The sequence below is a fragment of the Trachurus trachurus genome (genome assembly GCF_905171665.1).
Source record: "Trachurus trachurus genome assembly, chromosome: 19".
NCBI lineage: Eukaryota > Metazoa > Chordata > Actinopteri > Carangiformes > Carangidae > Trachurus > Trachurus trachurus.
In genome coordinates, this window is record NC_139913.1 from 1,940,001 (window position 1) to 1,952,726 (window position 12,726).

General features: G+C 42.7%; 1 protein-coding gene across 1 annotated transcript in view; it reads right to left on the reverse strand.

Annotated features, from left to right (window-relative positions):
• The window catches only part of LOC311003122 (glutamate receptor ionotropic, delta-1-like), a gene marked incomplete at both ends in the record, with an annotated part of 637,202 nt that overhangs the window by 176,650 nt on the left and 447,826 nt on the right, over positions 1-12,726 (reverse strand). Inside the window, one exon of the mRNA XM_083994807.1 lies at positions 1,349-1,554. Within this exon, the coding sequence (XP_083850933.1) occupies positions 1,349-1,554 (206 nt within the window). The remainder of the gene's footprint in view (positions 1-1,348; positions 1,555-12,726) is intronic.

Genomic DNA, 12,726 nt, shown 5'->3' on the forward strand with positions numbered 1-12,726 from the left:
ACACACGCACACAGACACACACACACACAGAACTCAGATGCCATCAGAGCCACACACATTCCAATGAGCTGCTGCTCTGTTCATCTCACTCACACACACACACGAACACACACACATACACACACACACACTATAGACAGATGGTGTCACAGACCATGTAAATAAATAACTAATAGAGTTCACACACACTCACACGCACGCACAAACGCACACAGACACACACACACACAGACACACACCAGACTGTGACTCATAGACAGGAGTCACTGAAAAATGAAACAGGTAATAAATAATGAGTAAAACTCAGCGTCCCCTGTGTGTGTGTGTGTGTGTGTGTGTTCCATCTGTCACTCCAGGTGGCCACTTACACCTGGGCGCGTGCACACAGACACACACACACACACACACACACACACACACACACACACTCCTCTGCACAATGATCAGTTCCCTGCATGCGCTGCTTGACAACACACACTTGTTCCCAGTGTGTTCACTGTCTCGGTGCCGCCCTGCACCTACCTACAGGTGTGTGTGTGTGTGTGTGTGTGTGTGTGTGTGTGTGTGTGTGTGTGTGTGTGTGTGCGTCTGTGTGTCTGTTCACTACACAAACTCACTCCTTTCTGTCCGTTCTACTGATGTATTGGTTCTGTTCTTCACACACTTTCTTTCAGTCCTTGAACTGAACACACGTCCAGCTGCTTCAAACTCAACGCTTAACAACCACTGTGACCTGGATCAATGACACACACACTCTACACACACTCTACACACACTTTACTACGGTGGCCCTGAGAGCTCAACACACTGCAGCTTTAGAAAACACATCACACACTACAGGAAGTGTTTCTGGAGGACATGATAAAGCGAGGGACCGGCCCGTTTGGTTTATTAGAATGTTAATATAACATGATTCACATGGTATTGATCACATCGATCATGTTAGCTTAGCATTAGCCTTTAGTCTGGTCCTCCATAAACACTTCCTGTTGTGTTGGAGTTTCCTACAAGCTTTCTTTTTAAGTTGTTTTCAGATTTTTTTTTGCACGTTTTGATGTGTTTTCCTGAGCTGCAGTGAGTTGAACCTTCAGGGCCACCGTAGCTGTGCCTTCAACATCTCTAAATCCACTTCCTGTATGCACGGAGAGAACAATGTGCATGTTCCCAACACCTCTTCACTCACATTCACACTCACTCCTGAGCAAAAACAACCTGTACACACAGAAACCAACGCTGTGTTTCTGCATCAACAGCTCAGAACTGAAACTCTCCACAGCATTATTTCTCTCCTGATCACTGCTCAGGTGTGTAACTAACAGCGAGTCAACAAAGCGGAGCGCGGACCGACCTGCTGGATGAAGGTGTGCGCTCCGTGGGGGCTGAGCAGCAGGATGGCTCGGCGCAGCGTGTCCCGGTAGCGGTTCAGCTCCTCCGTCCTCATGGTGGTGAAGAGGTTGGTGAAGACGCGGCTGATGTTCCGGTCCACGCGCTGCAGAGCCACGTCCACGCCCTGACGGGACGTCTGGTCCAGGAAGCCCTGCAGCCCGCGGATGTCTGCAGGGACACAGAGGGGGAGGGGGGAAGATTCAAAGAGTTTATTGCCATGTCAACAAGTAAAATCAAGTTGATAGGAATGTGTCTTGGTTTTTGCTCAAAAACAATACAGTACTCCCATCACATACACCACCATAAATAATACACACAATGCCGTACAATGCATGTACGGGGAGGACAATACCCAGCAGTGTCACATTCAGTGCCAGTGCGAGGAGAAAGTGCGAAGTAATTAGTGCAAATTTGAATGTATGATGGCTTGGAGGTAGGTGCTGTCTCTAAAACGAGATGTTCTACATTTAATACTTCTATATCTCCTGCCTGATGGGAGGAGATTAAAGAGGTAGTGCGCTGGGTGAGAGTGATCTGCTATCATTTTATTGGCCTTTCTGATGAGTCTAGTTGAGTAAAGTGATGTAAGTGAGGGAAGTCTACTGCAACCGATGATCTTGGAAGCTCAGCGCACTACCTACCCTCTCTAGCCGGGTTTTATCCTGTGCGGTTGTGTGACCGTACCAGACCAGCATGGAGAAGGTGAGTATGCTTTCAATGGTAGACCTATAGAAGTGGTTCATAGCTGGTCGACTGACCCTAACCCAGGACACAGCTGTATGAAGGACTTGAAGAAAATAACTCAGTAAAAGTAGAAATACCGTAACTGAAAATGACTTTGCTAAAAGTTTAAGGGATAGTTCAACATTTTGGTAAATTGGCCCATTGCCATAATCCCTATAGTCATAGCAGTAGGTTTGTTACCTTTAATTGTCGGTGCAAGCTATTTTTAGAACGGCGGAGCAGAGCCGTGAGCTGCTCAGAGCTACGCTACGGAGGCTCATTATGGGATTTCTTGGTTTCCCTCATCAAACTCATCAAATACACAATCCAACAACTCCACAACGCTCTGGTGGACAAGTTGTGACCTGCACATTCACCACGCTATGAGATAATAACACAACGTTACCACACAGAGTTGTTTTAGAGGTAAATTCATGCAAAACCACTGATGCACGTTGCAGTTTTTCATCAAGCAGCCTCTGCATTTACCTCTAAAACAACTCTGTTACTATCCCTTTAAAGTCACCCATAAGAAAATCACTCGAAGTCTTGAAGTAGCTCACATTAAATGTACTAAAGTACCAAAAGTACAAGTACAAAACAACCAAAAATGGTTCTCCCCTTTGTTCTCTTTATTTCACTTCCAGGTGAATGAAATAGATGTGGTCTGATAAAACAAACATGTAGAGTGAGTGATTCAAGTGTCTGGTGTCGGTCTGAGAACACAACTATAGATAGAGCGTTGCGAGTGCGCCGTACGTTGTTCTTCTCGTCCTCTCGGACCCGCCCATTCCAGATAATCCTTTGATGATTAATATATCTCTATTTTAATTTATAACGAGTAACGAGGCAGCAAACATCAAAGTAACGGAGTACAAATATATTTTTTAACTTTTAAATGTTGTAGAGTAAAAGTAAAAGTCCTCAAGTAAAGTACAAATCCTCAAAAAAAACTACTCAAGTAGTGTAAACAAAGTACATCTGGTTACTATCCACCTCTGAGGAGAAAGAGAGGTCAAATCAGTGCAGAGAAAAAGTTTTTAAGCTGAAAGAGGAGGGAAATCACTGGACATTTCTGGACTTCTACATATTTTAAACTTTTTAAATCATATCTCTGAGGACCTGAGGTTGTTTAATTCCACATTAAGCTGAAGGTTTCCCGCACTAATTTGTGGAAGCCGGTGGAATTAGCAGCTCAAGGTCGGGAAACCTTCCAGCCTCCCATCAGGACCTTCACTTCCAGCAGCAGCAGCTGGAGAAGCTGCAACCTGCTGCATGTTAACATCCACTTCTCCTCCTCTCTCCTCTCAGCTGCTCAGTGAAAAGCTGAGGAAGATAATGAACATTGCCGTCGCTACAGACAAACTGATAAATGATCGATAAAAGCTAAGAAGTGACTGCGTGTCATGTGTAACGACCAATCAAAACACAGGAACCACCACCACCTCTTATCGCAGCCTCAGTCCGGAAACATTAGCCCATAGACCATCCCTTAATCCTCAGCTATCTCCTTATGTCTCCATGGCAACAGAGTTTTCTATGAAACAGAAAACACTTTAACCTGCATCAACACATCTGTTTTCTTTTCCCCCCCCGCTGCTGTACAGCTGTTAGTCTAACTCTAGTCCTGAACAGATGGACACCAGAGTTATGAGTTTATTTTTCCAAACAGCAGAAAAAATGTCTATGGTTATTCCTGTGGTGCTGTAATGGAATAAAAAACACCATCCTGTCTCTTTAACAGGATGTACTTTGCATCCTGTGCTTTGTCCGACCTGTAGCTCAGAACATCTTGACTACACAGCCTGTCGCTCCTCACAGCCTTGGGTAATATAGGCTATGTACAGTGGCAAGAAAAAGTATGTGAACCCTTTGGGATTTCCTAGTTTTCTGCATCAAAGGAGAATTCCGGCCTTTTTTGACCCCTAAATCGTTGTCCTGATGGTCACCCATGGGGGGAGCAAAAAACACGACTAAGATTGATGCAGGCAAACCAGAGTTACACCATGGCTACCCGGCGCTAGGGATAGCAACAACGCTAACCTATGGGGGCAATTCTTTCAACCACAACAAACACTCAGAAGACAATCAAATATCGTTATCGTTAAGAAGATTTTGATTCACCTAAACAAATTTCATTCGGACTTAGTCTCTGGTTTGTAATCTGCCGACCGTTGGTAAACTGGTAGGCTGGCTAGACCATGCAAACCTTTTATTTTTTTGACCCCACCTCTTAAAAGAAAAAGATTGAGAATTGTTAGAAACCGGAATAGTTAAAATTCAAACGATGTCCAACCCTAACCCACCTGATCGTCTTTTCTTTACTCAATCTCCAAATCGATCAATTTTGATGTAGCAGACAGACTCTAGACTTAACGACTTGATCGATCCGACGTGGAGAAACTGGCAACTGGCAAACACCACTCTACATGTGTGAACTCTCCAAAGACTCATCAACCACGTACGTATCTAACGTAATTGTTGCGGTGCATTCCCACCGGACGGGAAGTGAATTTGTAGTATTTGTGTTCACTCAGGCGAGTACGAACAACTGGCCTGAAGAGGAGCTCCATCAGAAAACCAAACGCCGTCATGTCTGCGTTAATAATAACCACACAGCTCAGATCCCGATACAGCGTCACGCCAATATTTCCCTGGAGTTCCATATTTTGAACTTTCATGAATGTGCAAATGATGTTAATGTGTATATTTGCATCGCACCAATCCGTCATTCACATTACTGGCACAAATTGGCGTGTATTCACGTCTTTGTACTGTCAGACAAAGTTGTTGATTAGCTACAGCCAATGAGAGAGCAGGATACAGGATGATGTCATCTACTATGAACTCTTTATGACTTCTGAAATCTACCCAAACCCCAACCTGAACCTCAGTCTCACTGTCTCAACCCAACGCTCCGCTCACATCTTTACAGACTTTTTGCCTTCTACACCAAGAAAACCAAACTCTCAGTCTCCTCCTCCTCCTCCTCCTCCTCCTCCTCCTCTGTTGTAGTTGTAGACATTAATATCAGCTAATAAACCGACAGTGAGGTTTGTGTAGAGTATGTAAAGAGGAGGAGAGCTGCTCCACCTCCTGGATGATCCATCATCAGGAGTTATTAACCCTCAGCGATGGAACTATTCATCTCCGCTCTTTTAAAAAGGAAAACCGCGGCTTTGCATCGCTTTCATTGTCTGATGCGTCTTCACCACGTTGGAAACAATTAACATCACATCGCTGTGTTGTGACATCGGAGCCACTTGACGTCTTCAAAGCGTTGACGAAACCTCGAAAAAAACCTTCACCACCATCCACACATACAACAGACCATAATAATAATTCACTGTCACAGCTCTGAAGCAGAGACCTGGAGGTATAGACAGGACTTATTCTAATAAAAGAGGAAAGGAAGAAGGAGCAGCGGCGGCTGACAGCTCGTGGTTTCTTACAGCTTCTGCAGCTCCATCGCTAATGACCGGTGTCAGACTCTCAGCCGTCCGGCTTCATTACTGGAAGCCAACTGACGCACGCCCTCAATTACTGTTCAAAGCCCGGCTGATTCTGGGAAGTCTTTGTAGGAGCTGCTTTCATCTCGCCTGATGTTTTTCATGTCCTGTGTATGGGCTCATAAACAACCCACATCCACATCCACATCCACATCCACATCCACATCCACATCCACATCCACATCCATACAAACAGCAGCAGGTGAATCAGAGCAGTGGAAACCGACGACCTCGGCCCGGTTGTTCAAAGGGTTTAATCTGATCGGATTTTGGATAACGGATTGGATCACATCTTGAAAATGGGTTGTTTCAAAACCAAAAACGGATTCTGAGATCGGATCAGATCACGTAATCCAATCTTGGTTTTAAAAAAAATGTGAAGCTTCGAAGCTTCTTTTGTTGCTATGGTAATCGATCATGAAGGTCCGTGATCGATTTTTTTTTTTCCCTCCATTTTTCCTTTTTGACACCGGTTCTCATCAGCAATTGTTACATCAAAATGAGTCGGCGACTTGGCATCCTGGAAACCTGCCTGATTTTGGAGATATGCAGTGTTTGTTTGCCATTACTTTCATTATTTCCGCTCGACTCTAGACTTAAAGCAGAAGTGAGTGATCCGGTGGTTTTGGCTAATGCTGCGTTCCAGGCAGGCTTTTGAAATCGTAAATTACAGCTTCAAGTCACAACTTACGACTTTGTAGCGTTCCAGGCAACCCACTCGTGTTTTTCCGACCTGTTTTACCGGTGAAAGTCACTATAACGGCCACTTGTAACTTCCGACCGGTGAACTCGTACCAGATCGAACTGGTACCACTTCACGGTCGGAAAAATACGAGTTTCCTTGAACGCACCATAACAGTCCTCGTCGCTACGTCACCACATTCACGGCGTTCCTTGGCTGCACACACAGCCCTGCATGCCGTTCTCTCTCCTCATTGGATAAAAATTGTAGGATACGATAAATGTTTTCTCTTCGGCTCAGAGCAGAGCAGAGGGACTGACAGACCCGTGTTTCAGTCCAAACACTCTATGTAAGTGATTGCTGTCGGAAGATATAACTATTTAAGACTTATATTAACACAAATATATCACTCACTTCTGCTTTAAAGCAGAAGTAAGTGATATTTTTGTGTTCAAGGCAACTCGTAACTCGTGTTTTTCCGACCTGTGAAGTCGTACCAGTTCGATCTGGTACGAGTTCATGGGTCAGAAGTTACGAGTGGCCGTTATAGTGACTTTCACAGGTAAAACAGGTCAGAAAAACACGAGTGGGTTGCCTGGAACGCTACAAAGTCGTAAGTTGTGACTTGAAACTGTAATTTACGGTTTCAAAAGCCTGCCTGGAACGCAGCATTAGCCAAAACGACCGGATCGCTTACTTCTGCTTTAAGGACCTGAACTACAGCATCATTATCCGGATTTGGTCATCTTGAAAATTTGGATTTGGATCAGACTGATCCAATCCAACTTTGCGTTGAACAACTGGGATAGAAGTTAACGGACGGATCACGTGATCCTGGATAGCAAAAAAAAAAGGGATTTCAAAATCTGGATAATTTTTATCCAGATTACCTCTTTTGAACAACTGAATCACCACCGTCGTCTTTGTTGTTTACCTGCAGATCGCTCCCAACTGTCACAGAAGTTTCTTTCTCCCTGACATCCAGCACTCTGCTGTGTTTTAGCTGGTGACAGACTGTTTGGACTGAACATCTACCTCCTTTTCTCCTCCCTCCCCTCCTCCCTCCTTCATCCCTCCATCCCTCTCTGTCTATTAGCTCTGACAGCTGTAGCTTGTACCCAGTCCTGTCTGACTCCGACTGCCACTCTCTACACCTACACCTCCTCTTTTCTTACTCCGTACATCTAACATCCATCCATCCATCCGTCATCCATCCATCAGTCAGTCTCATCCTCCCACCTCTCCTCCAGTAAACTTTTAAGGAGGAGAAGGGAACACTCTCTCTCTCTCTCTCTCTTCTCTAGTGGAACAATCGGATGAACCATATGATGCGATTTGATATTCAGAGGCTGTGAGAGTCGCAGTTTCCCACTGGTTTCAAACGCAGCAGCACTCGAGGCATAAAGCTCTGTGGGAGGCAGCAGCATCAAGCAGCCGTCCGTCCATCTGTCTGTCGGCGACCGGCGACTCTACTCTACCTGCTCGTCCTGGAAGATGTGACAAAAAAAGATAAAAATAAAAGGCACCGAATATAAAAAAACAAAAAAAAACTATGAGCAACAGACTGAGAAAGAGTGAGTTACAGCTTCAAGCTCGGTGAAAAAACAATAAAACACTTTGCACATCAGGAGTCATTACACAGTGAATCAAGGATCACTAATTTAAAGCAACCTTCAGGAAATGGATGAGAAAGTGGGAACATGAACTCATGTCACTAAAAGCATCATGAATATTCAAGGAAAGAGAAGAAAAGAAAAAAACAAGCATCCAGGTGAAACGCTCTTAAATCAAACCAGACTTTTCTTTTCTTCTTAATGAATCTTTAATTTGCTTCTTTTTTTCTTTGCTTTTTACCTTGAGAAGTTAACAAGACAACTTTCATTTCTAAATTTAACTCACCTTTCATCTTTTTAATCAGTGCATTAACGAGGTAATGTGATCAATACCTTCTTATGTTTTATGTAATTTACTGTGTTTTTGTTCTTTATGTCATGGTATCCGCGGGGTCTTAAAAAGTATTAAAAGGTGATAAATCAATTTTGGGAAAATTAAGACCCTTAAAAAGTATTAAAAAGTCTTTTCACGACTTTATAAAGTCTTAAATATTGAAGGTATTTTTTCTGAATTAGCTGTCCAAGAGTTTGAGTTGTAAAAAAACATTGCGAAAGTGTGTGAATTTATTTGTTTTATTAAAAGCCAAAGATGAACTGGTAAGAAAAGAAGATTGTTGTTTTTGTTTTTTTGAGAGTTGAGCAATGTTTTTTTTTTTATAAACTTTGCCTTTGATTTATTATCCCAGCCTATTTTGAATTCTGTTGTATCATAGTGGTCTATAGTCTTTATTACAAAAACTAAAACTGTTCAGTTAAAAATGTCACTGATGTAAATGGTTACAGCTTGAAGCGGCGGTGAGGTATTAAAAAATGTTGAGAAGGTTTTGAAAAAGTCTTAAAAAGGTATTGAAATTAACATCAAGATTCCTGTATAAACCCTGTATGTATGTATGTTTTTATAGTCCTGTCCTCTTGCAAGTTTCCAATGCAGATTTTCTGCAAATGGCAAATAAATGACTCTGACTCTGAATAATAAAGTGAAGTGACACAGCATTGACACTGTTGCTTCACTCCATCACCCACACAAACAGATAAGTACACGGTGACATTCATCAAGAAAAACACCAATTATAAGTTGAAATAATTAAATTTTCTTCTCATTTCTATAAAGTTAATACAATAAAGCTGAAGCTAAAGGTCGCTTCATGCAGCTTTTAAGCCTTTAAGCTTCTCCTGCTGATTTCTTTGAGACAAGAATTGAATCCTACATCCAGTACAGTATGTTATTTGCATAATATTAGATGTTCTATGATATTTAATGTTGACTTACAGCACCCTAACGACTGCCTGGATTACAGATTACAGCCCTTTGCCTTAAATCACATATGTCTTTTTAGTTTTACTGGTGTTTGTGTTGTAGAAGTTGTCATTTTCACTTTCACTGACTCTGTTGTTACTTTGAACGCATCCTGTCTCTCTGCTTCTGCTGCTCTATATGCACCGACCCTCACACACACACACACACACACACACACACACACACACACACACACACACACACACACACACACACACACACACACACACACACACACACACACACACACACACACACACACACACACACACGTCTCTGTGTAGAGGATCATTATTATTAGCAGTGATAGTGTTGAATAATTCATAATTCATCCGCTGCCTGTGCCACTGTTTTTCCATCACATGACCAACATTTGCATCCATCCTACTATCTATCTGCTGCTATCTGCTGCTATCTGCTGCTATCTGCTGCTCTCGCTGTATTTCCATTGATCCTCGCTCTCTGTGCGTCTTGTCATCACGTCTCTCTCTCCAGAAATCTGCTGGAAATAAAAAAAAAAATGAAAAAAAAACGAAGTAATCCCTGCTTCTCCCGAGCTCAAGCACTGGAACAACACAAGTGGAAAGGACTTGAAAGCAATTTGCCGGAGCTCCTCGTCAGCCAGCCGCAATTTCTAATCAATTTCTCCAGAGCCCCTTTGAGCAAGGCACTGTGGGGGGGGAGCTGCACTTATCTCTACCTCCATCACACACACACCAATCTCTCCTCTGCAGTCGGCTGCTGCAGTTGGCAGGTGGTCGTCGTCGTCTGGCCGCAGGAAGAAAAAACGCCTCAGATTTAATTTAGATTCACACGACACGATGGAAATACTGAAACGCTGCAGCCGCAATGTTCACAGTTTTTCCACATGTTTCGACCGTGCAGCAAATTATCAACGCTCGCATGTTCGCCGCTCGCGTTAATTCAAATGTGAATTTGGTGTTTTGCGGCACACATTTTTATTTTATTTTTTATTATCAGTTGAAAAAAACACCAAGTCACGTTCACAGTCGAGTAAAACAGGTGTAAACTGCACGACAAGAGTTCAGAATCAGTGTTTCCAAGCTGTGGGTCCGAATGTTATAATAAATGGTGTTTTTAAAATGAAATAATTGACAAAACATGGAGAATATGCTATATTGAGCTGCCTCGGTGTAACTTTACTTACTTTAAACAAAAGACGAGTTGAAAGATGAGGAATCAATAAGCGATCAAAAAGAAGAGCTGCCAGTTTAGTGAATATCCAGCCGACTATAATGACACTTTCTATCTTCCCCTTAAACACAGCACACACTACTAATCTAACAATAGCAAAGAAAATGTGTAAAAAACAAAACAAAAAACAGCTAGCAGTATCTAACAGCCCGTTTGTTTTGGTGAGCGTTATGTTTTGGTTGTTCTTTACATTAATCGTTACAATTTGTCTGCATTTAAATCCCTATAAAAATCGTTATCTTGTCGTTTTCGTCATATTTCGGCCAATTTTCCGACTTGTATGTTTGTTTTTCATCATAAACCTGCTCAACTGGAAAGGTGACGTTGATTCGTTATGAGCTTACGCCATTAAAGGGTCAGTTCGCCACAGTTACAGTTAAATTAAGCATGTTATATATTACTACTGTTCTGTATAGACTCACACTGAGGTGGACTGCTGTTTCTCTGAGTGTGTGAATCATTGTTTAACTGCCACTGGCTCTGATTTATCTGCCCCTCGGGGGGGTAATAAAGATACAACGGGGTTTGACTGTGATTGACACAGACGTGTGGTCTCTCTAAAGAAACGTGATTGACTGATGTTACAACAACAACAACAACAACAACTTGGCTTTGAACGTGACGTCAGGACGTTCGTCTTTGTCTCATTAGTTCCAGGAAACTGAGGGTCGTAAAACATCCTCATACTGTCCCCCCACCCACATACTGCCCCCCCACCCCCCTACCCCACCCCAACCCAACCCAACCCCCCCTCTCAGCCTGAGTAGCTACTATTTGTAATCAATATGGACATTTTAGACAAATCATTTGAGTGAGAGAGAGGGAAGCGGCTCCCAGGTGAAGTTATTACAGGAACAGCAGCAACGTGACCTTCAGCAGCGAACTCATTACTGATACTGTCGGTGCTTCACAGACATTTATTTATTTATTTCATTATTATTTCTAGTTTAGATTTTCACATTCATATCAAAAACCCACGTTAATGAAGATCTGCTGGCTGCAGACACAGGTGGTTCAACAACTGTCCTGTCCTGCAGAAGCTCAGACCTTGAACACATCTTCTTTGTTCGCACTTTAAAGGGATAGTAGCGTTTTTTTAAAGTGGGGTTGTATGATCTACAAATAGCCCCTAAGTACTTTAATTGCAGTAGAAGACTCTCTGCACTCCTCCCGTTAGCAACACCAGCCCATAATAGCCCTGCCCAGAGATTTACAACATACAGTGTTGTGAGCAGACCCAAAGAAACGGCCTTTTTTCGTGGCCTAAAAGAGGTTTTACCTGAAAAAAAATACACAGTTCCATTGTTCACTATAATATAATTTTTTCCAGCCTCTTTTAGGCCGTGAAAATAGGCCGTTTCTTTGGGTCCATTCTTAACAATGTATGTTGTAAATCTCTGGGCAGGGCTATTATGGGCTGGCGTTGCTAACGGGAGGAGTGCAGAGAGTCTTCTACTGCAATTAAAGTACTTAGGGGCTATTTGGAGCTCATACAACCCTACTTTAAAAAAATGCTACTATCCCTTTAAACCTTGATGCTCCTGAACATGCTGCATTAAATTAAAAACGGTAAAAGTCACAATAGAGCAGACTAATAATAATATTTGGAGCAGAGTTATAATGAATAATTTGAGGTTCTGCACATTTAAATACTTAAACATCCATTACAGAGAGAAAGAGGCGAGTCGGTCCGGCGCTTTTAAGCTTTAACCGCTCACGATCAGACGCTTCATAGAAAGTGACATTTCCCTTCTGTTGCACTTATACTGTAAGTCGTCCTGAATAAAGCTCTCTGCTAAATGTTTAAACTCTGACTCAGAGCTGAGGCCGTGCAGGTAGCAGTAGCAGTAGCAGCCTCCAGGTATCTGCTCACCGCTCCCGGCTGCTGTTTCCCTCCCCGATGATGTGAGACGTCACTTTGCTTATGATTCACCGATCCAAAGGAAATATATTTAAAGAAAAAAAAAACAGAAAACCTGAAGGAAGCTGAAGCTGAGAGAAGGGACGAGGCTTCTGGCAGAGGCTCAGACCATAAATACGTCTGAAAGTTCAGAAAATGTCAGTGTGGTAATAATTGAGGGGAGGAAGCAGTCACATCAATTCACCTGCAGCAGCAGCAGCAGCATCGTCCTCTGCATCACTTCAACTACAACTACAACGATGTACAGACAGAAACCAAAGAGGACAGGAAGTGAACAGAGCTCACAGTTTGAAAAAAAACAAAAAACATTAATGTTCTGAGTAAATAAATGTTATTTGAGTCTCATCTGCACAATGTGAGAGAATATCAAGCCATCGATC